Consider the following 27,881-nt stretch of genomic DNA (forward strand, 5'->3'; position numbering starts at 1 on the left):
CAGAGGACATAATCCACTCACCTGGATTGGATCAGACAGGACTCAAGGAAAGAAAATAAACAGGTAAGTATAAATTTTATTTTTGCACTGCCAGTGCTCCCTGTTCTGCAGTGTATTTGTATGGTGGGTTTCACTGAATTGTTTTTCAGAGAAGATCCAGCTTCTGAAAACATGCACATGTAGGCCCTATCTGACCTCTTCCCTTAGCCCTTTTAAACTGAAAAGCAAACAGAAACGGAGATGGTACAGAAAAATCAGGATCAGAATTAAGTCTTTAATACAAAATTTTTTTAGATATATTTGTATTTTGTTTAAAAATAAATATGTTTCTACAGAATGTTTTTAATCCATGGCACAAAGTGTTGTTAATATATTTTCCCACAATAATTACAAACAATAGCACCAATAAATAAATGAGAACAAATATTAAAATATAAAAGAAAGATTCGGCATGAAGAATATAATTATTTTTCCTGTTTTTTTTTTTCCTTTACTTATAAAAATCTGTGGGGGCAATACTTAGAGAGATAGCCACTGCATAAAGATAAGCAGATGATGTATCAGCCAGTCTTTATGTTCAGTATTCAACAACCCTCTCTGGTTAGGTAGGACTGGCTGCTTCTTGGCGCGCTTCCACTAAATGGATAACTTTATCTGGCTAGCGGATGAATATCACCGCTATCTGTCTAAATTGTGGCCCGACACCCAGAAACACTCCTAGGCCCTCCTAATTTTAAATAGATAATTTTTAACTAGATATCGAGTTTTCTGGCCAAAATGTATCCTTTAGCTGGCACAGAATTTAGAAAACAAACCTTGATATACACAAGTAGAGAGAGTCATAAATCCAAGACTGGGTCAAGCCTTTCATTTTTACCACTGGTCACCTAATCTGCCTAGCAGAGGGTTGAACCAGTCCCCCATTCTCCTTATTGGTTCCTACATGACCTTCTGGTTTGCGGGAACATTTCCATTGCAGCTAAACCCTGTCCTGGAGAACCACCAGGCCAGTCGGGTTTTGGGGATAACCCTAATGAATATGCATGGAGCAGATTTGCATGCCTGTCATCTCCATTATATGCAAATCTCTCTCATGCATATTCATTAGGGCTATCCCCAAAACCTGACTGACCTGGTGGTCCTCCAGGACAGAGCTGGGAACCACTGGTCTAGAACATCAGCTTCTGTCTTAGTATAGCACAGGGGTGTGAAAGTCCCTCCTCGAGAGCCGCAATCCAGTCGGGTTTTCAGGATTTCCCCAATGAATATGCATGAGATCTATTAGCATACAATGAAAGCTGTGCATGCAAATAGATCTTACATATTCATTGGGGAAATCCTGAAAACTCAACTGGATTGCGGCCTTCAAGGAGGGGCTTTGACACCCCTGGTATAGCAGAAGCATGAAGGCAGATACTTCCGGGGAGACAGCTTGACAAGACATTCCAGGCCTGCAGAATATGAAGGGTTACAATGTAAAGTGAAGATAGGGAGCTGAACTTGGGAGGATACCGTAGCTTTGCACTAGCATCCCTGTGTCTTTTTTTTTCACAAGGCGGTCAATTCTTTATCCCATACTGATAGCACTATCTCCTTATTCAGTTGCGCTCCTAAGAAAGGACCTGGAGGTCAGAAGCTCCCTGGCTATTATAGCAAAAGTTGGCATTAGGAGCTCTATCCTCCATAACTCTGTCAGATAACCAACTCTGATGTCTTGTGTTATCTGGTATACTCAACAGCTCTGCTCCCCAGCATGTTACTGCTTAAATCCTGTGTCACCAAAACAACTCCCCTGGGTAACAGAGCAGGTACTAATTGCTGAACCCCCAACTCAGTCTGAAACTCATGGCTTCTCTCTCGTGCCTTGCTAAGCCTGATGAAACTACGTTAGAGCTGATGACAGAATCAGTAGCACTTTGGCAGTCAATGTCCACCAGTTGCTATGCTAATAACGTTTTCAAAATTACAGTGCCATAAGAGAAGCCTAGGTTGGCCTATATATATATATTTATCTGGGGTATGCATGTAGGATTCACCCCTTGAGAAATTTACACACTTGTTTGGCATTGTACCGTTAGTAAACGAAATGTTAGAACATAAGAAATGCCATACTGGGACAGACCAAAGGGCCATCAAGCTTAGTAGCTCCTGTTCTGGGATGCAAGCTTGTCATAGCTAATTAACACTGACCTTTGTAGTCCTGCTCCCTATGAGAAAAACAGTAGCACTACAGTGCCCAGAATCCAACAGGAGCAAATTTAAAGCAGTCTGCATTCTGAGCCTTAATAACAATGGGACGGCAACCTTTGATGAAAGAGGACAAGAGATGCCAGAACCCTGAAAGATAAAGCCATCAACTGGATTTCTCACTGCCTAAGTTGTTTTTTTTTTTTTTTAAATTGAACCGCACATAGAAATCATTTTCATTTGGTTCTGAAAACCTTTGGTTACTATTGCAACCATCCTACCATCTCACACTAAGACTTGAATGCTTTCCCCTCTCCAAACTCAAGGGGTGCCCTCGCTCTGATATAGTGCACCCTTTGAGGCCCAGCTCGGTCAGAAAGCTGCTGCTAAACAACTCGCCCAAGCAAAACTTTTGTTGCAGCAATCGAAATAAGGTCTTTATAGTTCCGCTAGGCCAGGGCTGCCCAAGTCCGGTCCTCGAGATCTACTGGCAGGCCAGGTTTTCAGAATATCCCCAATGAATATACATGAGATAGATTTGCCTGCACTGCCTTCTTGGTATGCAAATGCCTCTCATGCATATTCATTGTGGATATCCTGAAAACCTGGCCTGCCAGTAGATCTCAAGGACCGGACTTGGGCAGCCCTGCGCTAGGCCTTTGTAGCTGTAGAGCAGTAGTTCTCATCCCAGTACCTCCACTGTATACAACTCTCTTATGCCTATCCATTGTGGAGATCCTGAGAACCCAACTGATTGGGTGTGTCCCGGGGGGGGGGGGGGGTGGCGGAGGGTTGAGAACCCCTGCTGCATAAAGAAAATGAGCCAGTCCTGTTTCCCCGCTGTTGGGCCTTTAGACTCCTTTTCTTCCCTCATATTCGCTATACAGCAGTCAAAGGTATAAAACAGACCTTCCAAGTTACCCAGTTCTAGGGAGATTTTAGGCCAGTCCTGGATTTCTGTCAAACTCATCATAGTGCAGGAGTGTCAAAGTCCCTCCCCGAGGACCACAATCCAGTCGGGTTTTCAGGATTTCCCCAATGAATATGCATGAGATCTATCAGCATACAATAAAAGCAGCGCATGCAAATCGATCTCATATATATTCATTGGGGAAATCCTGAAAACCCGACTGGATTGCAGCCCTTGAGGAGGGACTTTGACACCCCTGTCATAGTACATTATAGGACTCGTGGCACTGCTTTCAATAGGTAGAATCAGGGACAAATCCCTTTGGTAAATAATTTTAAAACCAGGACAGGCCAAAAAGTCTCTCTCCTGGAACTGGGTAACTTGGCAGCTCTGTATAAAACCAGGCCTGGCTCAGACTCTCATTACATGCATGTAGCTATGTGGAAACGCTATGTACTTGACTCTGCCTTCCTTCCCACCAATTCAGGGATCTCAAAGTCCCTCCTTCAGGACCGCAATCCAGTCGGGTTTTCAGGATTTCCCCAATGAATATGCATTGAAAGCAGTGCATGCACATAGATCTCATGCATATTCATTGGGGAAATCCTGAAAACCCAACTGGATTGCTGCCCTCAAGGAGAGACTTTGAGACCCCTGCACCAATTCAACTATGGGCAATTCACAGGGGTTTTAAATGACTCCACATTATCTGGACAAAATGAGCCAGTCCTGGTTTTACCTCCAGCCATGCTGGATTCCACCAGGTCAGTAGTGCTTTTTTTTTAAAAAAAAAAGTTTATAACATCTGATAGATTTTAGCCAATCTACTTAATGCCCACTCAAAATGTATTTGTTTAAAATGGGGAACAGTGGCAAAATGTATTCAAACGGCAGTAATGTTCAGCCAATATCTAGATATAGGAGGATTGCACAAAAAAAAAAAAAAACCAAACCAAAACACAGGCAAACAGACAAAACTTTTTCATGTTCTCTAAAGCTCACACCTCAATAAATTGCTTAGGTGTTAGATTAGCAGTGGCTGAGAACCAGGAAAGCTGGGTTCCGATCCTGTTGCCGCATCTTGTAATCTTGGGCTAGTCACTTCATCCTCCAGGTACAAACTTATTTCCTAAAGCTTAGCATGCACTAACAAAATTAGCAAGTGCTGAATGCTAAGCCCATCTTATACCTCATTCATTTCATGTGTCCTCCAGGGACAGGAAAATACAGTATCTTGAACGTAACTTAACTTGAGCTGCTGAGAAATACGTGAACTACATCCAGCTGTGGTCTGAGCATTTGTAATTTAAATGGACATGCTCTCTGTTTCTGGTTAGTGGTTCTACCTGATGAATACTGGGTATAAAGATAGCCAGATATACGACTCCACTTATCTTTAGGTGGTGGCTATCCCAAGACTCCTTTTACTAAACCACAGAAGAGCTTCTTACCACAGGCCGGCAAGGTGAATGCTCTGTCATTCAATCAGGTCCTATGAGTGTCAACGTATTTACTTTGCCAGCCTGCGGTAAGAAGCTCTTCCGCGGTTTAGTAAAACCTAGCCCTAGTGAATACTGCCTCCTTCATTCATTCTGGTCTCAAAACAAAACTAGAAATTGATATATTTGCTGGGGGGGAAAAACCAGGACTGGCTTGACTTGCCCCTGGGGACTGGAGCCAGTGGTGACCCTTACATCATCATCTTGCCTTTTCTTCACTAGGAATGTGTCAAGGGGAAAAAAAGATGGGAAAACAGTTTGAGAAATGCTTGCATATCGAGAAAAAAAAAGGGGTCGAGGGCAAAGTTACAAAGAACCATGAAAAAAACAGACTTTAAAAATAAAACCATGGGGGAAACTATTTGTAATTACTTATAAATAAGTTTTAAATTTAAATATTTAACCAAGAATACTGAAAAACAAACCCTACTTTTTTTTTCTCTCATTAAATTAACAGTTCTATGAACAAAACTTAAAGGGCTATTTAAATATAAGGAGGCAAAGAAGCTGGACTCTGGCTCCTTTGGGGGCTGAGGCTGCAGTGGTCAGGAGGAGTCTGTCGCTGCTTTAGTGTTTTGGAAAGCTTTTATTTGGTATTTGCTTTGGGTGGGGAGAATGTTGCTCATTCTGCTAATGGAGCCCATTTGGCAGGAAGTGGCAAAGAAAATTCATCAATTCAAGTAGGATTCTTTTGTCACAGAGAGATGAAGCTGTCTGGTGCCTACTCTCCCTTGTGGGCGTATTAATCCACAGACAAATATTTCTCCCTATAAGAATATATATGCAGTCAGCTTGTGCCCTTTTGCAGAAACATTCACCAGATATCCGGACGCACAGCAGCTGTAGACTGGACATAGAGGGGAGTGACCAGTTCCTGTCCTTGTGGAAGTGCTTGAACACTCGACGTGGCCATGGATCCCCGGCATGCTTCCTGCTTTCCTCCAGCAGGAAGTGGTGTTAAAAACCATCATTCTTTCCAAACGTGCCTCTGGCACGGTACAGCGGGGTTAAGGAAAGGAGGCCAACAGTCCTTGGCCTTTGAACCATAATCCGCTGCCACGAGCGGCTCTGGATTTCTCTGTTCCGCTTACGTTTGCGCCTGTCTCTCTTCTCCCTCTTTCTAGCATCTGGATGGGGAGGGTAGAGCCCGATTAAACTAGCACAGCATATGTGACGGCGAGCACAGGGCTGTGCCACACTCAGAGCGACCACATTGTTAAGGCTGAGAGCTGTCTTTTACTGCACAAAGTTTCTTCACACGGTTTTCTGGGCTTCGCCATGTTCAGAAGTGAGCCCCGTAATGTCAGTAAAGATATCCAGTGAAGATGAGAATATTCTCAGCAATGTTAAAAAAAAAGGAACACAAATATATGTATCCTCATTATATATATATGTATATATATATATATAAGCAAATAAATACATATATATATATATACACCCACACATATGTATTTATTTATATATATATATTTATGGAACTTCCAAAAAAAAAAAAAAAATCCAGCCCACAGTCTTCCTGGATTTCAGTATTAGCAGCATAAAAATGACCAAGTGGGTGCATTCGAGGCAGGATCCCTCTTACAGGAATGCTTCATTTTGAGCAGGCTGCCCTGAAAGTGCTGTGCTCGGTACCATTCAAATCCTTCATTTAAAGTCACATCAGTTCCTCCACTGCGTGATGCGCTGACTTCTTCTCATCGTCTGGGTTTGTCACACCTGGTGGAGAAGGTAAGAAAACGGTCGTCATTACATTCGGAAGCTGGACACCAAGATCTGCTTATCAATAGAATGGTACAAAAAGCCCATTGAATCTGGGCATGGGTTTGGGTCCACACGTGAGATATCGGAAATTTATTTGTACCATGCTGCCTATCGGAATGCTTAGGAAGGGTCAGAAGAGGATATCACTTGACCTAGGTCGCCATAGTTATATATCCGGTCAAAAAGAAAAATAATATATACTGTTGAGTGACTAAGGAAAATGTAAACAAGCAAAAAAAGTCACTCCGTTGTCTTAATCAAACAAAGTAATAACGAGAAAATAATTCTTCTTTACTGTTTTTAGAAGCTATGCTCAGAGACATGAAGGCTACAACACTGCCTCACCACCCAATCATTGTATAGTTGGATGTTGAGGAGGTACAAACTTTTGTGGTTAGAACTGAATTTTCAACAGTATATTGAGACGTCGTTACCCACATTTATGGAGGGGTTCAGCAGTGGCATTTCGGTTCCCTGACGCAGTACCAAAACGTGCACGTCGGAACCAGTGATTCTCTAAAGCTAAGTTTCATCTCATTTAGAGTTTCATACACAAAATGATTGGTCTTGCCGATTTCAATTAGAGATATACATCAACATTTTGACACTGTATTGAACTATGCAATGATTGGGAGGTGAGGCGGTGTTGTAGTCTTCATGTCTCTGAGCATAGCTTCTAAAAACAGTAAAGAAGAATTATTTTCTTGTTATTACTTTGTGTGATTAAGACAAACTTAGTGACTTTTTTGCTTGTTTATAGTTATATATCCAGCAGAGACGACCCTATACTCCTTTATTTAAAATATGTTCATATACCAAACCCAAAACTCTGAGAGTCATTTCATGTGCCAAATCTGTTGGTAAGGGAGCCATAGACTTTTCTTTATTTATGAAAATACTTTACCAGTCTAGGCGCTCGGGCTGTATTCAACAGACAACCTGTACCTGTTTCTCTTTAATCATCTCACAGCTCATTTATATGAATTTTATATATGTCACTTGCAAAGGACAATGTCTTAAAGCCCTAAGTACAACAGCTAAGTACATAGAACGTGAAGAAGTTTCTAGATCCAGAAGGTGGACCACCACAATCCTTGAGGGTCACAACCCAGTTGGGCTTCAAGATTTCAACAAGGAATACGCGTACGATCGATTTGCATGGACTGCTCCCGTGGTATGCAAATGGATCTCATGCATATTGATTGTGGAAAACTTCAAAGCCAGACTGGGTGGCCCACCCCTGCTCCACAGGCTAAAATAACCGAGTGCACCTCAAATAAGCTAGAGGCCTTTTGATCGACCCTTCTAAAGGCTGATAGGCCTCTTGCCCTGCCCTCAGAAGACGGTGGTCCCAGAAAACTTATAGTTCTAGAGTTTATGTCATTGACACTAGACAAATAAACGAGGGAGAACTCTTAACCAAACAGCAGACATAATGTTGCAAGCTCACATGGCTTTTCTGTAAGGTTTTTTCTCTTACAAATTCACTGGCAGGACCTTTGCCCTTGTCCGTTGAGCTATTCAGAGCTCACCTCCCATCAAATCAAGGTTTAGGCCATTCTATAGTGACCTGACGGAAGGGATCATAGCTTTGCCTAGTTTTACACAAATGTACAAAAAAAGAGTCCCATAAAAAGGTCTGTCTGCTGGAGTAAATATTTATTTAACTAGGTTTTTTTTTGTTGCCCCACCCCTAAGGCTTACAGCGACATACAAATTGATTAACATAAAGTCATACAAATTGCACCTGTAGCTTGAAACGATACAGTATATGACACACTGCAGCAATTGCAAACGGAAGCTGACTTTTGCGTGCTACCTTTCCACCTTGAAAGCAATTTTAAGTACCGTGAGTAGGACTGCCCACTGGACTACGTTCCTCCTCTCTTGGATGCATGCCTTTGGTTTTACATATAATGTTTGTTTTAACAAAGGTCACAGATACAGCGGGCAGAAATTGGTCACGGTACACAGTCAGGGCATGTTTCTGTGCCAGGTAGCTAACAGTAGCATGCTGGGAACCAAGAGATTTTGATTTAAATCCTGCCTCTGCCTTGCAATGGAGAGCAGAAATGAAAAAGGGATGTCTGAGGGAGGGGAAGGAAGAGCGCCAGCAGAGAAGAGCGAGGATAGTGTAAAAAAAATTGGGATGCCCATAATACAGTGCATTGCAAGTGTAGGAATTTAAACACTGACATTCGCTTTCCGGGGATGCGAGCACTGAGTTGGGCAGGACTGGGACGATTGCCATCCATGTGGGCTAGATCGCTGTTCCAGAGCAGCAAGCAGCAAGGTACGCGGATGGGGCACAGGCCACACCCAGGTGGTTCTAATGTGCTGTGACATACCCAAGCCAGCTTCACATCATCTTAAAATTGCAGTTCAGCCCCCAGCTCTCTAGTGGTTACCCCTGCCAAGCCTCGTGGCAGCAACAGCGAACCAGAAGCAATGCTGTGCGAAGAGATCTCCCGAAACTCCAGCCTTCCTTCCAGTGCAAGCAAGAGTTTCAAGCGTTTCTGCCAGCATCCAGCCAGAAGCAAGCCCCCATCCCCTACGCAACGCTCTCCTCGGTCACAAAAACCAACCTGCAAGTTTTTTCGTTTAACTCAAGTTGGCGCGACTTGCAGCGCGAGTCTGTGTTTTTGCAGGAACATTTACAGCTCTGGGGATCTTGGACAAACAAGTGCGTTTTCCTTTCTGAGCACGGCTCACAGTGACTGCAAAAAGGCAAAAGAGGACAAGAGATCTAAGCGAGAGCGGCACAGCCACGAGAACACTTACCAACATGCACCAATAACTCCCTCACTCCAGCCCAGCGCCACGTCCCAGCACATAGGGTCTAAAGATGGTTCCATATCAGGAACAGGCTGATCCAGAGTCCTTACTCTTGTGCATGCATGGACTTGGAGATCTGACTGTCCATTTCATTGCCCTAAAAACACAGCTACAAATTCATGCATGCAGTAAGCTAAAGACAGGAATGGATTTACCTGTTCTTTATGACACAGACCCAGCCCTGGTCCCGGAGGAGAGAAAGCATGGCATTCAAAAATTCTGCATGCGGAAGAACTACCTAACCACTGCCCTCACCCACCTACTCCAAAAGTCACAGAGAGCTTGCCCCCGCTCTAGTTGCTCCGTACCAAGCGGAGGTGGGCCTTAAAGCTGGAGCGTCATGTTTACAGAGGCCCTGCCACCCTCTGTTGGGACCACTGGTGTACGAAGATGACGCTCATAACTAATCAAAAATTCTTGGCCACCCAACCCCCAAGGCCAATGTAAACTTTATTTTGGGTTATTCTTGTAATTCTTACGTTTCACAATAGGAGGCTCCAGAATGGTTTTCTTTTAATTGTCTCATTCCAAAAGGTCTCAGAGGTAGTCTTTCGGATGCAGAATTTTATCAACGAAACAGAGGAAAAGAAGTCAAAGCAATCAGCCCCCTGAGCCTCTCCCTCTCCTGGGACAAATTAACACACAAGATACATTCCTTTTGCCACAGTGATCAGGTACAGATAGAAGCTGTTTCCAAGAAAAACCCCACATCCCTTAACCTAGGAAAGTAAAAGGCAGACAGAATGATTCTGGTCATGCCACCAGTTCAGGAGAAAGCCACCAAGCAAGCCATGACCAGAGCCTGTCTACCCTCTACCCCATGCCCAGTGTCCATCATGTCCCATGACTGCCTGCTGCCACCATGATTGCTCATTGCTCCACTTGGGATGGGTCGGGGCCGAGAAGGTCGAGCCATGTGCGGCAAGGGATGGGAGCAGACTAGCTGGCATGATTTTGTCACGGGCAGGGCAGGAGAGATGAAGGTGAGCGTGTGATGTCAACGTACAAGCGGTGGGCTTTGTACCGGCTTTTCTTGCGCCTTCTTTTCTGACCTTTCCCTCTTTCTTGTTTTGATTTTCTGGAAGAAAAAAAAAAAGAAAAACAAAAGAAAGACAGGAGAGAGAAGCAGAGGGGAAAAAAAGACAAACCAGAAGGAAATGAAAAGTCACAGCAGTAGAAGGGTCAAGCTGGAAAGAGGGCAGAGGGGCCGGAACAGAAGGGAACATCAGACTGCAGGAAATGGTCCCATCTGGAAGCTGGATCCGGCAGTCTATGGGCATGTTTTTCTTAGACTTTTCTGTTTGTACAGGACTGATTTGGGCTGATTCTTTTCTAATTCTTCTATTGTAGATTGCAAACTACTCTGACTTGTTTTGCAATGCAAGTGGTTCGATACATTCCAAATAAATACGCCCTTATCTCTAAGAGACAGAAATTACCCCAAATACCCCCCATGAACAGCAGGGAGAAACCATCTTCCAGTGATGATAAGAGCCAAATAATGCCAATCATTCCATCTTTTCCCTCATGTGTCCTCTCCAGCAGGAATGTGAGATTTTTCTCATTATTTTCAAGGAAAATCTCACTCTGGGTCACGTACATACATTTTCTGTTCACCAAAGAATAATTTAGAAAAATGATTTGTACCTCACACTACCTATCTACTGGCAGATAATCCGTCACAGTAAAACCAAAACAAGCCTGGACGGAATAAGAAGAGTTGTTCTATCACAACTCCTCCTCCCCAAACCCCAATTTCCAAGGAAAAGCATAAACTACTGGGGTAGAAGCTGAACCATGGCCCATCAAATATATTTCATCCTGTAGCAGATCATAAACCAGCCCCAAAGTTGGAGGCGCTCTATAAGAATACCACCAAACTTGCCACACGTTTTATACCTGCCTTTCATGCCATAGGATTAAAAAATAATACCCTACATGTTACAATTCGCAGTCTGATATTCTTCTGCTATAAACTTCTGGATATGGTACATTGCAATCTGGTATTTCTATGGTAATGCCCTGGATGTGAAACACTGCAATCTGCTATTTATGCGGTAAAGCTTTGACTGGTAATGCAATGGATGTAGTACACTAGTTAAATGCCATCAACTCATGTTTGAGTTCTAGTGACTTGATGAATTACAGATCTAAAAAGAAATTGGTTTTGTGCTAGCCCAGAAAGGTCCTCCAGCGTCATCCCCATGGTTGTTTACAACGTGTCCAGCCATCTGATTATAGGTCTCCCTTTTCGCCTGGTTCCTTTGACCTTCCCAAACATGATATGCTTCTCCAATGATCTCTCTCCTCTGATGGCGTGACCAAAATAAGACTATCGTAACTACATCATTTGGGCTTCAAGTGACATAGCCAGTTTGATCTCTTCCAGAATCGATTTGTTAGTAGTTCTGGAGGTCCACAGCATGCATCTGAGAAGCTGAAAGCTATGCCGTTGGAAGTTTCAATACCAATAGGGTCAGGACAGGTTACAATGGAGATGCCAGACTAACAATATGCCACCCATCTGGGCAGCAGCAGAGATGTTGTAGGCAGAGGATTGTGTTTGATAAGACAGCAATGACAACACCGAATTTATACTGCACAGAAGACCCAGAAATCTACTTCTGTATTCTGCCAAGAAAACGTGATCTGCTATTTCTGTGGTAATGATGCACTGATAGCATCACTTATAACATGATCTCCACATTTATCTGAACCGCAACACAATTCAAAGCGGTTTACAATAAAATGCATCATTAAAATTGAAATAGAACACCATTAAAAATTGGATCGCATACTTCCTTCATACAAAAAGAAACATGAAAAACACTCAAAGACCAACACTGTAAAAATGTGCTCTCTGCTAATTTTTTCAATTAAGCAAAAGCACGTTCGAAAAGGTGAGTTTTCAAAAGTACACGAAACCGAGTCTATGAAGATTCTAAACGTAAATTTGCGGGTAAAGAATTCCATAGTGCTGGCGCAATAGCAAAAAAACGCTGAATTCTAGGTTCTCTCCCATTTCGTTTTCAAGGGATGTGGAATAACCAATCTATTATCTATCAAAGATCGGAGAGTCCTTGATGGAGCATAAGGAATCATGAAAGTTGCCAGATAATTAGGACTACCTGAATGTAATGTTTTAACAGGTAGCCAATGTCATTTTTAAAAAAACAGAGGCATTACTTCATTGTATTTACGAGCATTACTCAATATTACACATCACGGCGGCATACATCGACTCACACTGGCTCCCAATACAAGCAAGAGTACAATTCAAATTCTACTGCTTACTATTTAAAACCATAAACGGAGACAGCCCAGCCTACCTAAACAACCGCCTAAGCCAAACTACCTCAACCAGACATAGGAGAACCCACAAACTGTTCACGCATCCCCCAATCAGAGACGTCAAATGAAAAAAACTGTCCGATGGCCTTCTAGCCACACAAGCAGCAAAACTAGACTACCAACTCTCCAATTTCCTGATAACGACCCCAGACTACAAATTGTTCAGAAAAGAAATAAAAACCATCCTATTCAAGACATCCTTGAAGACAAATTAACACCGCAAGACTCATCTCAATTCTCTGAAGCAACTCGCTCTAGCCTTCAATTCCTCTGGAAATGGCCAGATAACTCCTTTTGTAATCCGCCTTGAACCGCAAGGTAATGGCGGAATAGAAACCACTAATGTAATGTAATATTCTCACCGCCATATTTAGCAATGTCTGAAGACATTTTAGTCGTGAGTTCTTATTACGGTAATTTCCTGGAGCACAGAAAGTATGCATTGCGGGGCAGAGAAGCTCCTCCTTGTAACCCGCAATCCCTCCTCCAGTAGGCAGGGTTGAACTTCCTTTGTACTACTGGGAAATTGGATATCTACAAACTGGAGCCACAGCTGGGGGTTTGGATTTTACATGAGTAGAAGCCGAACTCTATTTTTTGAAAAGTCAAAATAGATGAATCAGCCCTGGATCAGTACTGGTTTCCTGCTTCCGATGGAAGAACTACTCATGCTCTGTCTAAATCAATGTCCTGCCTTCATGGAGATCCAAGCAATGCTCCTCCCTCATTACACACAGGCTCCTGCTTTCTGTGAGTTGCACATGCCTGTGTACACTCTCCCTCAAACTGACACATGCATGTCCCATATGGCCTACATACCCATCAACACGCATGGGGAAATTCCATGCACAGGGCTGATCTTTCGACGCAACCTCTGCAGTGAATTATAGGTGTGGGAAAGCATTCTAATGGCCCCAAAACAGGGCAGAAACACCGTATCTGCGCAAAAACATACTTACACGCACACGTGTTTCTGCGTAGCTCTTCAAAGGGGGGCATGGCCATTGGAGGGAAATGGGGATTTCAGGAGCGTTCCTTTAAAACGCACAAAATGTTATAGAATTCAGGAGTTCTGCGCCCAGCTTGCACGCCAGGCTTTATACCTGGCTTTATAGTTGTCATAACGCCTCGCACCCAAAGTTGAGCGTGAACCTGGATGTTACACACTATCCTGTAAGGTTTTAGTGCTGAATTTTTTTTAATTATTATTTTGGCACCAAATTTTAAGCCAAAAAAACAACAGAAGAGTGGAACACATGATCCAGAAGAAAAGATCTTTATTGGATGCCTAAGAGGAAACAAACTCTTATGAGAAAAAACTAAAAAGGTTAGGGCTCTTCAGCTTGGAAAAGAGACGGCTGAGGGGAGATAGGATTGAAGTCTACAAAATCCTGAGTGGAGTAGAACGGGTACAAGTGGATCGATTTTTCACTCCGTCAAAGATTACAAAGACTAGGGGGCACTCAATGAAGTTACAGGGAAATACTTTTAAAACCAATAGGAGGAAATATGTTTTCAATAGTTAAGCCCTGGAACGCATTGCCAAAGGTTGTGGTAAGAGCGGATAGCGTAGCTGGTTTTAAGAAAGGTTTGGACAAGTTCCTGGAGGAAAGTCCATAGTCTGTTATTGACAAAGACAGGTGGGAAGCCACTGCTTGCCCTGAATCGGTAGCATGGAATATTGTTACTCCTTGGGTTTTGGCCAGCTACTAGTGACCTGGATTGGCCACCGTGAGAACGGGCTACTGGGCTTGATGGACCATTGGTCTGACCCAGTAAGGCCATTCTTATGTATAAAATGACACGAGAACCAACATGGTCTGTGGTCAGGGGACCAAGAGATATGTGTCTAGTAATATACTACAATTGAGAGACTCAAAATGTAATACTGTATATGATTACATAATGCATTGTGCTTCTGAAGGTACAAACACCATTATAACTTTTCTTCCACAGCTACTCATCCATCCTCAAATAGGTATGTGCCTTCCTTCTTGGAGTAGCAGAAGAAAAATCTGAAGATACTGTTCAAAATCTTAAGGGTCCAAACACCAGGTGAGGCTCGTGTGGTCTCCTGATCTTATAGAGTCTCTCATCCGAACATTCTACCTCTCTCTTTCTACCATCCGAGAGCTCATTCTTCAAGGTTAAGATATGAGGCAAAGACCCTTCCCTCTCTGTACTGCTATCATTTATGGCTAAAGGGGCAGGCTGTGAAGCAGGGCACCAGGCCTCAAAATGCATTTCTCCCACTGATGCTCCAGGTCCACACTTCGCTTCAAGAAGTGAAATTCATATGGATTTGGAAATATGAGTAATTAAATCAAAACCCCAAATCTAGGGGAAGGGCATTGCCCCGCCCCACTGAATGTATGTAGAGATCACGTCACTTCAGTGGAGAGAGAAGCAGCAACTTAATTCTTCAGGTGGCAGGAAGTGGACATGACGGAGTGTGCCAAAGGGAAGGACTCCTGTTTTCCCCTAGTCCACCAGCCTACTGTCCCAAAACAGAGAGAGCGAGGAACAGCCATCTAGCCAAAATCAGCCTAGAGGTACTGGTGTAGACTTTTGGCATTTCCCTACATCATACTTTTTGCCCATGCACGTAGTGGAGCAGTCTCTGAGTTGGCATGGTTGAGAAAGCAGCCTTAAACTCCATGTGCACTGTCGCAAGAAAGGTCAACCCAATCTTGCACCAAATTTTAAAAGCTCCCTGCTTGCTGTGACTTTGAGTCAAGGTGTAATGGATTAAGCTAAAAGGAGGTGACATGTGAGTGAAGAAGCCTCGCCAATCAGCAAAGAAATGTGATCGGTTAGGACGTATGCAGTTTCGTGAAGTATCATCATTGACAGGAAGACTGCAGACTTTTTCAGTTTTTAAAAAAATATTTCTAGACTAGAGAGAAACTAGTAATTTAATGCAGTCCCATAGCACATCACTTCCATAAAAGTTCTAGCCAACTGTTCCGCTAAAGGCCACAGAAACCCTCCAGCAACCTATGGCCTTTCTACACATATATTAAGGAGTGCTGAAAAGTTCTCAGCCCAAACAAGAACGGAATGACGTGGAGCCATGAAACTTACAAGTTATTCCACATATTCACCCCCCCCCCCCAAGTTCAACACACTTGGCACATCATAGCTGAAGTTTCTGTAACCTTTCCTCTGGTCCCTGAAATACTGCACCACTGCTGCAATCGCCTCCAAATCACTCGAAAATTGTCACCCTTTCAAACTCAACAGAAAATGTGTCTCAGTATACACTTCTCCCTCCGTCTTCGCGGTTTCAGCAATCGCGGTTTCGATTATTCGTGGCTTTTAGCTAGCTAGCTAGCTGGCTCCAACCCCCCCCCCCCCCAATTACGTCAGCTTACATAGAGAAATCGCTGATTCGAAGCGCTTACAGAAAAAAATCGCCGGTTCCCAGCACTTTCTTCACCGTGTTTTGCCTCTCCTTCAGGAACAGGCCAGGTCTCCCACCATGTTATTCGCGGTTTCACCATATTCACGATGGTTTTTAATAGAAAACAGCGAATAACATATGAAAAACTTATTCACTGTTTTTCTATATTCGCGGGTCTGTTAATCCCCTATCACAGCGAATACGGAGGGAGACGTGTATTTTGATTAAGCGGGGAAGAAATTTTTTTAATAAAAACAAAATAGTCCGATGGAGCAAGATCAGATGAGGAGGGTGGATGGTCTATGCACTGAAAGCCCAACTGCATCCAAACATCCATCCTTTTGCCAGCCTTGTGAGCCGGTGCGTTGTCTTGCAATCAAAGAACTCCTTTCCGCAGTTTTCCTCTGCTTTTTAATTTCAATACCTCTTTTATTTGGCAAGTTAGAGTAGTATTCTGCATTAACTGTTTGGCCCCTTGGAAGATCGTCAGTCATACAACACATTCCTGATCCCCAAACAATGTGGCCATGACCTTTCCTGCTGACTTCTGGGTCTTGAATTTCCTTGGCCTTGGAGATCCCGAGTGCCGCCATTGTATGGTCTGTATTGTCTCAGGATCAAAGTGGTGTAACCATGTTTAATCAACAGGAACTAGTCATTTCAAAAAGTTGGAACCGGCTCACTGAAAATGCTGAAAAATCAACTTGGAAGTATGCACTTGACGTTGCTTCTCGCCAGCATTCAAAGATTATGGCACCCACTTAGGTCACAACTTCTGCAGAAACCCAGCATGTTCCCTGGATATCTGCAGAGTCTCAGCAATTGTTTTAGCCAATATTCGCCAATCTGCCAAAATCGGATCATGGACATGGTCAACAATTCCAGGAGCTGACATCATTTGAGGTCTCCCAGGCCTTGCTGCATCTTTGGTCTCGAAATCTCCACGCTGTGGGTACGATGGACATTTGTCACTCAATGTTTGTATCATACATTCATGGATTTCCTTTGGAGTTTTCTTCTGCAGAAATAGGAACGTCATGACGCTTCAGAGTTCCTCCCTTGAAAATTCCACACTTTTCGTTGACATGGTTCAGTCAATGATCTGAAACTATGTCAAATCAGAGCATTAGGATTCTGCAAATTGGCACTTTCCGCTTCAGGGGCAAAATAATGCTCAGAATTTTCCAGCATCCCCTCATATAGAGCCTCTCTCTCACTTGTCTTCTCTTCCTCTATCTGCCTTTTCTCCTTTCGACTTCTTTCTCCATATTCCCCACTCTGTCCCCTTCTTTCTACTTGGGTGGTCAAACTGCAGCAGGGTTTAACAGACCTATAAATCATTTGCACTTCACTACTCACTGAAAATTCCTCTTAAGCCCCTAGTCAGAAAGCTGTGTTAAGTATTAATGTACAAAATCATCTATTATTTACCATGGGACCCATTCTTTTCAGTGGGATATATTCACTTACAAGCATTTTGATGCCTTTATGAATAGAGGCCATGATCTCCTTGTGTTGAAGCAATTTTTCAAGTAACCCCTCTGAGGAAAACCAAATTTTACTCACAGCAATGGGCTACTTGAAAGGTCTCATCCTGGGTGCAAGTAGATTTCACTGTGGCAAGCTTAAAAGAGAAGAAGAGCTACATTGGGTCAGACCAATGATCCATCTACCCTAGAAAAACATAGCAAACTGAAAGCAGATAAAGACCGTATGGCCTATCCAGTTTGCTTAACCATGCCTTCTACTTGGGGAACCAATGAACATGTCCCAAGCTTTCTTAAATTCAGATACATTTTTTATCTCCACCGGTAGACCGTTCCAAACATTCACCACCCTTTCCATGAAAAAGTATTTTCTAAGGTTACTTCTCAATCTATCCCTTTCTACCTTCATTCTATGCCCCCTCATTCCAGAGTTTCCTTTTAATCGAGACTTGCCACATAGGTATTTAAACATCTAACGTATCTCTCGTATCCTGCCTTTCTTCCAGAATATAAATATTGAGATCTTTAAGTCTTTCCCTTATGATGTAGATCACCAACCATTTTAGAAGCCTTCCTCTGGACCAACTTCACCCTGTTTATATCTTTTTGAAAGTGTGGTCTCCAGAATTGTCCACAATATCTAAATGAGGTCTCACCAGAGTCTTATACAGAGGCATCAATACCTCCTTTTTCCTACTGGCCATTCCTCTCCCTAGGCACCCTAGTATCCTTCTAGCTTTTGCTGTCGCCTTTTCAACCTATTTGGCCACCTTACATACTATCATATCCAAGTCACGCTCTTCTTTCATGCACAAAAGCTCTTCACCCCTTAAAAACTACACCATTCCCTCAGGTTTATGCAGCCCAAATGCACGACCTTGCATTTCTTAGCATTAATGCACTTCTCAATTCGGTCCTGAAGCATGAAATAAATTTGCATATAATGGAGGCAGTGGATGCAAATCAAGTGTACACATTGTGGATATCCTGAAAACCTGACTGGCAAGGGGGTACTCCAGGACCGAGCTGAGAAACACCGGTCCAGTAGCTGTGTGCTCCTGGCCATGTATGAGTCGGGTGTGGCTGCGAGTTGGTTGAGCACTGGCTCAACCGGTTGATGCTCTGATAGGGTGCTGTCTAGATGTTTGTTGCATGGGTTGGTTGTACACTGGTCCTGGTTCCTTCTGTTCACTGTGCCCTGCCCTGTATGCTTTTATCAGTTCACATAACTAAAAAGCAATCTGACCTGAGCCAAAATAAGCTGAAAATCTATACCAAAGCAGCATAGCCCACAAGCTTTTCTTTCCTAGGACAAAACGCCAGTTCTGGACTCAGCTGCAACTTAGGTTGCCCCTTTCTCCGACACTAATCTAGTTCTGCTTTTGCCCCAATGCATGCCTAGGCTTGTAGCTATGAGTTTCCTAACAAACGTAGTAGCATATATCTTTTCATGCAGTGAGCCAAAGCCAGGACCAGGTCTTCAAGGGCTCACCCCTTCTCTGCTGGCAAAAATGGACTTCCCCCTACTCTTGGAAAGGGCTCAGGCCCTATAACGGGACTGCTGGTTGCCAACCCTAATGCTAAACTTTCAGCAGCTCTGGAGAGAAAAGCTAGTCACAACAGAGAAACAAGAGAGAAGCCTCTGACTTACTGTTCTTGGAGTCCTCTCAAATCTTTCTTTGGTCTGCGGGAAGAAACGAAAGTCACATTAGCTTGAAGGTAAGATAAGATGAAACCTAACTACAGCTGCACAGAGCCCGTCTGCAAACTCCTAGCTCCAGCCTCCCCCGCCTTCCCTCCGTATGAACACACACTATCTCCAACCTCCTCCGCTCCCCCTTTCCTGCCTACCCTACTTCTCCCCCTTCCTCTCAGAGATCTGGTCACCCTCGTTTTGGACAAGCTCTCACCTGCATTCACATTTCTTGTGCTGCAGAAAGCTCATCTCACCGATGTTCTCCATGTGATAGGGCTTGAGTCTCATTATCTACGAGGGAAGATCATAAAGAAAGCTCTGGTATAATTCATCAGTGCTAGTCCCGACGGAAGAGAACACTAAAACCTACTGATGGGGCAAGTCCTTAAATGCATGTTCCTTCCCACTGTCCAATCACAATTGTTAGATAAGTGCCCTGGCTGTGACATTCAATGCCTTGGGCATATCTACCAGTAATTCCATTGCTTAAATCCAGATTTTCAAGAGACAGGGAAGTGTAAACACTGAATTATTTTACTGGCATGATGCCAAAATCGAACTCTCTGAGCCCAAAGACCTGTGGATCTGTATGCAGGACACGAAGAGCCAATATGCTGACTGATAAAGCACCCACAAACCAACCTACTATTCAGACCGAAAGCACAGTCTAGATAAGGGCTGACTTGAAAAATTATACATGTCTTTGTAGTCCCTGTCCAGCCCTCTTTCACCTACAAGTAGATGAGGGCACTTTTAGCCATTTTACCTAAATAACCCCCCCCCCAGCTTTAAAGTAAAACTTGAGTTTATAGACCGTGTCATCTCTATAAAAATAAAGCTCGACTCGGTTTACAGTAAATAAAAGAGAAAAGAACCAATAAGCTGAAGACTTTACAATTTCGAAAACTAGGCCAGGTTTTTAAATTTTTACAGAAAGATTGAAGAGAACCTAATCCTCTCAGCCACAGAGGGATATCATTCCATAATTCAGTTCTTTTGAATGAAAAAGATTGCCCCCGTTTATCTATACCTTTCAGAGCTTTTATCTGTAGGATATCCAGTCAAGCCTTTGAAAAGGTACCTATAATGTTGCCTCATTGTTTTATAAAATGTTTCATTGCGGGTTAGAGGGAGGACGGGTGTGCCTAGGGTTTAATACTGCTTCATCAATGTCTCCATCCCTAATTCATGTAAGAAGGTCAAGACAAGAACTCCCCCTCACTATAGCAAGATCTGTCCAAAGAATGGGAGGCTCTCTGGGTACCACTACGGCAGCTTTCTCCAGTGATTGAGCAAGAAGTAAAAGCTGCATTAATGGTCCTCGGCTGGGTTCCTAGGAAGTCTGAAGATCCGCCGTGACTCTGGGGGTTGCTGGAGATGAGAGGGAGTGGCTCGTAGATGGACTTAGCATTGTGGGTTTTCTAGGGGTGGGAAGTCTCTAGCATCATGGATTTTTGCTAGGGTGATGAGGGAACAGATTGACCAGGCTGGGAGTTGGAAAGCACTGGCACTGGGTTTTCTAGGGTGGGACTGTCATCCTGAAGACAAGAGGTCTCTTGCACACTAGGTCTAGTGGCTAGGACTGACCAGGCTGAGGGGATGGGTCATGTGGGAGAGAATTAGCTGGGCCTCTGCTTTGGATTGTGTACGTATGTGCGTGTTTTTGCCTTTTGTCTTGGCAACGTAACTGGTGGTCAGTCAACAAATCTCTCACCTGCATGGTAACGTTGTAGAACTCGGTTGGGACACATTCTAAGCTTTCGTCATTACAGCATCCTCCACAGCGCTTCAGTACCACACAAGACGGCTTGAATATGTACTCCACCTCATCAGGATACTCCTGGAAAATGTCTACTAATGTGTCCATAGGCTGACAGATGCTCCGCTCGTAGACCTCCATGAATTTGATAACTGTGTGTAGGAGAAAGAAAACATCCTGGCACCTTCTACCTAGAAGTACTTTCACAGAAATAACAGCTTGGCTCCATTGCTGGTGCCCTGGTTTTATGCTTTCTGGCTTAGTGATGGCTCCCACAAGAATACAGTCCCTGGATTGGCCACCATAAGGATGGGCTACTGAGCTTGATGGACCATTGGTCTGACCCAGTAAGGCTATTTATATCTTCTTATGGTGCTCCTCATGGCACACTGCAACCCTTTATACCAAGGCACTCCACTCTGCCCTGCATGCCACAGTATGCCAACTAGAGAATGACACGGTGACAAAATTCATCACCGTCCCAGTCCCCGCGGATAACCGGGGGAAATAATCCCATGTCATTTTCTAGTGTCTATTTCAACCTCGGTCCTTCTACACCAGTATTCTTCAAAGCAAAGCTTGCGGGTCAGTGGTTGTGCCCAATTATACTCTGATTCTTTCCTCTCTCCTTAAAGAATGACATGAAGATGGTTTCCCGCGGTTATCCGCGGGGACGGGAACGGTGATGAATTTTGTCACCGTGTCATTCTCTAATGCCAACTCATTGCTTGGCCTCCCTTTCTGTGCATCAAACTACTCTACGTCACCTATTTCAGGATCAGATGGAAACCAAACAGTTCTCCTCTCTAAATCCACTGCAGTGCTCACTGAATCAGGAAATGAATTGTTTACTACAGTTCAATTTTCATTAAACTGTGATCATTCATGGTTTCCTGTTTTTTAAAAGATCCTACAATAGTCCCACAGCATTTCTGCAATCTAACGGTGAGGGCATTTAACCAGGCTCTAAACTTCGCTTCACTGCCCTGTGTTTTAAAACTGGCACCTATGTGAATATGCTTGTATTCTCTGCAGATAGTCCATTTTGAAGGCAGTTTTTCCATGTGATTTAGCTGGCTACAAGACCCTGTCAGAAAGTAGCCCTCACTCAGTACAGTATATTCGATCTTCCATAGAGCACTTAAAAGGAGATGTTCCTGAGGGCAGGTTCAAAAGCTATATGCACCATTGGACTTTCAGACGTTATAAACATTGTTCTCCAGCAAAATTCTCCGGCAGAAGGAGCAGATGGAAAGGGCACCGCTTGGCTGTCCCTGTTGGCAGTTTCCATTTAAAACGGAGACGGAGCCCAACAGTTAGTGTACCGGACTGAGATCACTGCAGCTCCTGGGCAAATCACTTAACCCTCCCCTGTTCTGGGTACAAAAACTTAGATTGTGAGCCGAGTAGGGACAGAGAAAATGCCTCTATGTAATACAGGTAAACCCACTTTGGTTGTGGCACAGAAAGTCAGTATATCAAATCCATCGCCCTGTGAAAAGTAAAGTTGAAGGGGCTCTTTGAAAATGACCTCACTTATCATTTCTTGCTGGTACTGTCTCCGTTCTGACCGTGCAGGAGTCACGGCGGGTGGCAGCGTGTACTTATGTCAACGGTCTCAGAGTGGTCGTGAGAAAGATAGAAACAAACACGGACACAATGCAGGCGTGCGGGTCTGTCCCTGGCCGAGAGACAGCCTTCTGTACACATACAGAGAGCGAGTGCACAGCACTCTGCCTGATAAGCACATGCTGCTTACATCATGGAAAGGGATATTCATGGTTTCTGGACTTCTGACAGAGTAGCTGGAAGGTTGGACTGAGAGCGCTGGGACATGTCTCCGAGGGAGGTGGACAGAGAGTGTCATTTATATACACACACACACACAAAGGATCACGCTGCTCCAAAATAAACCGCCAGATACCATTTCAAAATAGCAGGACAGAGCAAGGGGACTGTCTCCTAAATGTCAGAACCCCGTAAAGACTTGGCACCGACCTCAGAACTTATTATGTTTGTGCAGGACCTTTGCAGAAAGAACAGGGGAGAACCAGCAAGGATAGGAAAGTAAAGAACCGAGCCCCAAATCAGCTGTTCTCCCCAGAACTAAGGCGACTTATTAAAGCTGGGAGAACACCAGGAATGCCAGTTCTAAACCTAATACTGTCATGGACTTACTATGTGACCTTCACATACAATCCAGACACCAAAATGTAATTTACACCAGGGATGAAGGCATTCCGATCCTGCGCAGATGGAAGCAGTGATTACTAAAACTGAATATCTGGTTAGGAAGCACCTCTTCTGTGAGACCTCTCCTTGTGACCCATGACACCTCAATACCACGCAAGAATATCTTCAGAAAGCGGAAGGAGGATCGGACGGAAAATAATTGCAAACAGCACAAGGAATGGCAAGTCAAATGCAAGGCGCAAATAAGGAAAGCAAAGAGAGACCTTGAAAAGAAGATTGCGCTTTTTTAGGCACAGTCAAACCTCGGTTTGCGGGTAACACGTTTTGCAAGTTGTTTGCAAGACAAGCAAAACACTTAAGCAAATCGTGCCTTGCAAACCGAGCGTTGACTCCATTTGCGAGCCCCCCCCCCCTCCCGAGAACCGGCATCGCCCACCCAAATCCAAACCCTGATCTGGCACCTGCATGCAGCACCAACCCACAGGACATGCAGGTGCCAGTGCCTGACAATCCTGCCTCTTGCCACTGGACCTTGAGCATCTGCACATGCTCAAGGCCTTCTGGCTCCCGCCCTCCCTGAGAATCTCGGAGAGAGCGGGAGCCAGAAGGCCTTGAGCATCTGCACATGCTCAAGGTCCAACCCAGCGGCAACAGGTAGGATCTTCTGGCACCAGCACATCCTGTGGGTTGGTGCTGTGTACTGGTGCCAGATTGGGGTTTGGGTTTGGGCGGGTGATGCCGGTTCTCGGGAGGTGGAGGTGGAAGCGCACCAGTGGCCTCGGGACTGGGGGGTTCTTTTTAGGATGTGGCCTTGGGGGGAGGGACCAATCAAGCGAGTTTCCTTTATTTCCTATGGGGAAACTCGTTTTGATATACGAGCACTTTGGTTTATGAGTATGCTTCTGGAATGAATTATGCTCGCAAACCAAGGTACCACTGTATATTAAAAGCAAGAAGTTGGGAAGAGAATTGGTTGGACTGCTAGACGACTGAAGGATAACAGGGGCTCTCAGGGAAGACAAAGCAATAACAAAGAGATTAAATGAATTCTTTGCTTCAGTCTTCACTGAGGAAGACATGGGGAAATTACCGGTGCCGGAAATGGTATTCAATTCAGATGAATCAGAGAAACTCAAACAAATCACTGGAAGATGTAATGGGTCAATTTAATAAACTGAACAGTAGCAAATCACCTGGACTGGATGGTATACGTCCCAGAGGGCTGATAGAATTGAAGAATGAACTTGCAGAGCTATTGTTAGTAATTTGTAATTTTTTTTCTAAAATCTAGCATAAAAGACTGGTGGGTGGTCAACATGACTTTAGTTTTTAAAAAGAGTTCCAGAGGTAATCTGGGAAATTATAGACTGGCGAGTTTGATGTTGGTGCCGGGCAAAATGTTAGAGACTAATATAAAGAACATAATTACAGAACATGAGCGTGGATTCAGTCAAGGGAAATCTTGCCTCACCAATCTACTGTATTTCTTCGAAGGGGTGAATAAACATGTGGATAAAGATGAGCCAGTTGATATCGTGTATTTGGATTTTCAAAAGGCATTTGACAAAGTACCGCATGAAAGACTTCTGAGGAAATAAGAAAGTCATGGGATAGGGGTTAAAAACTGGATGAAAGACAGAAAACAGAGAGTGGGTTTAAATGGCCAATATTCTCAATGGAGAAGGGTAAATAATGGGGTTTCTCCAGGGGTCTGTGCTGGGACCGCTGCTTTTTAACATCTTTACCAATGATCTAGAGATGGAAATAACCAGTGAGATCATTGCTGATGATACAAAGTTGTTAAATCACAAGAGGATTGTGAAAAATTGCAAGAGGACCTTGTGAGACTGGAAGACTTGAATATCAAAATGGCAGATGACGTTTAATGTGAGCAAGTGCAAAGTGATGCATGTGGGAAAGAGGAACCTGAACTATAGTTACGTGATGCTGGTTTCTGTGTTAGGAGTCACTGCTCAGGAAAAGGATCTGGGTGTCATTTTGAGGATACGTAGAAACCCTCAGCAAAATGTGCGACGGCGGCTAAGCCAGCAAATAGAATGTTAGGAATTCTCAGGAAAGGAATGGAAAACAAAGATGAAAATGTTATAATGCCCTTGTATTGCTCTATGGTACGGCCACACCTCAAATACTGTGTGTAGTTGTGGTCGCCATATCTCAAAAAAAGATATAGCAGAATTAGAAAAAGTACAGAGAAGGGCACCGAAAATGATAAAAGGTTTGGGATGACTTCCCTGTGAGGAAAGGCTAAAGTGTCTAGGGCTCTTTAGCTTGGAGAAGACGGCTCAGGGGGGATATTATAGAGGTCTATAAAATACTGAGTGGAGTGGAAAGGGTAGATGCGAATCGCTTGTTTACTCTTTTCAAAAATACTAGGACCAGGGAGCATGCGATGAATCTACTAAGTAGCAGATTTTTAAAAAGACCGGAGAAAATATTTCTTCACACAATGTGTAATTAAACTCTGAAATTTGTTGCTGAAGAATGTGGTGAAATCAGTTAGCTTAGCAGGGTTTAAAAAAAGGATTTGGATAATTTCCTAAAAGAGAGGTCCATAGGCCATGATGGAGATGGCTTGGGGAAATCCACTGCTTATTCCTAGGATAAGCAGCGTGAAATCGGTTTTACTGCTTGGGACCTGGGTTGGCCACTGTTGGCCTTCGGTCTGTCCCAGGATGGCAGCTCTTCTGTTATCTTCTCGCCTACAATAGTCGATAAAGAGTTGCCCACTTCTGCCAGTCCTAGAAGGGAGCTGAGTTCACTTTGACTGAGCATCACCAGTACATTTCCCTCTCTTAGAAGATGCTTTGCCCAACTGGGGAAGCCAGTACAGGTGGAACGCAAGCAAGATTGATCTGTCCAGTTTATGAGAAAATCTTATGAATGTTTTGTTGATCTATTTCTTTTTCCCTAACGCTCTGATTCTCTTTCTGTTCTCATTCTCCTCCTCTTTCAATTTGAACTCAAGATTGTCTGCTCTCTTTTCTCTTATTTGTACAAAGTTCTCCTTATTATTATGAAATATAATTCAGAATGGAAACCGCTGAGGTCTGTCATACGACATAACACATGATGATAAACATAAACATACCCTGATGTAGGTCATGGCTACACTTTTCCCCATCCCTGCAGGAACTCAATTTCACCGTCCCGTCCCCGTGACTTTTGCTGACGTTCCTGTCCCATTCCTGAAAGCTCAGCCTTAACTGCACAAACCTCAAATCTTATTTTAAAGCGTTTGAGGCTTGCGCAGATGGGGACGGAGCTTGCAGGAACGGGGCAAGGACGGGAAAATGAGTTCCCACGGGGAAAACTTTGTCCTCGTGTCATTCTCTGAGTGTGGAGATGGGATTAGACCCGAGTTTTCACATGTGGCATTTCTTCTCTTACCTCTGGGTTGTCTTTATGGAAAAATTAAAGTTTGTAGGCAGACAGAGGCTCGATAAGGGCCATAAGAGAAGTATAAGTGGAAAGGTCAGGGGAGGTTGGATCATTTTTATATAACCAGAAGTAGTACTTTGGAGAAGCGGGTAGATTTTTTTGCTTGGGGAGAATTCCTTAAATGTTATTATAAGCCCATACACCTGGGTGTTTCCACTGGATCACAGTACAGGAGTTATTGGGTGCAATCTACGCAGGCAGGAAACTCTTCTGCCCACTTAAAAATCACTTACCGCTGCCTCAGTGGGGATTTTTAGCAGACCGCCCAGCTAAAAAGTGGTCAGGTCAGAGGCGGCACTGGGGAGGAGTCTCAAGTTATGCAGGTGCCAGCGTCCGCATAGTGAAACAGCCAGATTTAGGACACCTCAAAAGCAGTCTTAATCGTGCCACTTTGCTGTGCAGGTACTGGAAAGCCAGCTCCCGCATAAAACTGTTGGTTTGGGGGGGGGGGGGGGTTTAGCATAAAGAGACCCAGAGGCATGATTCACCTCATAACCCTCCCCCCCACCCCAATTTGGGCCCCTCTTTCCCCTCCTCCCATAGCAAAATGCATCCTTATTATGTTAGTATATAGATGAAAGCGCGCGGGACAAATGCGTACAGGACAGCAGCGTGCCAGCTTAAAAGTTAAATTTAAAGCGCTCCGAGGGGGGGGTGGGGGGGAACTCCCCAGTTTACTTAGAAGTGGCCACATACCCCTCCCCTCAGAGCGCTTTAAATTGAACTTTTAATCCAGCACGCTGACATCCTGCGCGCATTTGTCCGAGCGCGATTGTCTGGCACCCTTTAGATGCAATTTAGATTTACTTAGCTAGTTCAGAGAGGTTTATAATTATCAATAAGCTACATATAAATACAACAACCAACCACTGCAGTGGGAGACAGTTTGCTGGAGAAGAGGAGACTTAGAGGGGATATGATAGAGACTTACAAGATCATGAAGGGCATAGAGAGAGTAGAGAGAGAAAGGGAGACATAGAGAAATAGAGAGAGAGAGAGAGATAGAAAAAGTTTGGAGAAACTGGGTCTCTTTTCCCTGGAGAAGAGGAGACTTAGAGGGGATATGATTGAGACTTACAAGATCATGAAGGGCATAGAGAGAGTAGAGAGGGACAGATTCTTCAAACTTTCAAAAAATAAAAGAACAAGAGGGCATTCAGAAAAGCTGAAAGGGGACAGATTCAAAACGAATGCTAGGAAGTTCTTCTTTACCCAGCGTGTGGTGGACACCTGGAATGCGTTTCCAGAGGGCGTAATAGGGCAGAGTACGGTACTGGGGTTCAAGAAAGGATTGGACAATTTCCTGCTGGAAAAGGGGATAGAAGGATATAGGTAGAG

General features: G+C 43.9%; 1 protein-coding gene across 3 annotated transcripts in view; it reads right to left on the reverse strand.

Moving 5' to 3' along the window:
• Window positions 1-254: 254 nt before the first annotated feature.
• Window positions 255-27,881, reverse strand: part of VEGFA (vascular endothelial growth factor A) — a 44,001-nt gene continuing 16,374 nt past the window's right edge. Inside the window, exons 3-9 of one of the 3 annotated variants that reach the window (XM_033936568.1) lie at window positions 20,847-21,043; window positions 19,347-19,423; window positions 19,088-19,120; window positions 10,220-10,273; window positions 8,946-9,077; window positions 3,366-6,315; window positions 255-3,181 (exon numbers count right to left, since the gene is read on the reverse strand). In XM_033936568.1, the coding sequence (XP_033792459.1) occupies window positions 6,294-6,315; window positions 8,946-9,077; window positions 10,220-10,273; window positions 19,088-19,120; window positions 19,347-19,423; window positions 20,847-21,043 (515 nt within the window). In that variant the 3' untranslated portion in view covers window positions 255-3,181; window positions 3,366-6,293. Of the gene's footprint in view, window positions 3,182-3,365; window positions 6,316-8,945; window positions 9,078-10,201; window positions 10,274-19,087; window positions 19,121-19,346; window positions 19,424-20,846; window positions 21,044-27,881 lie in introns of all 3 variants that reach the window. The other 2 variants (XM_033936567.1, XM_033936569.1) reach the window with 2 other exon arrangements.

The sequence above is a fragment of the Geotrypetes seraphini genome, chromosome 3, assembly GCF_902459505.1.
Source record: "Geotrypetes seraphini chromosome 3, aGeoSer1.1, whole genome shotgun sequence".
NCBI lineage: Eukaryota > Metazoa > Chordata > Amphibia > Gymnophiona > Dermophiidae > Geotrypetes > Geotrypetes seraphini.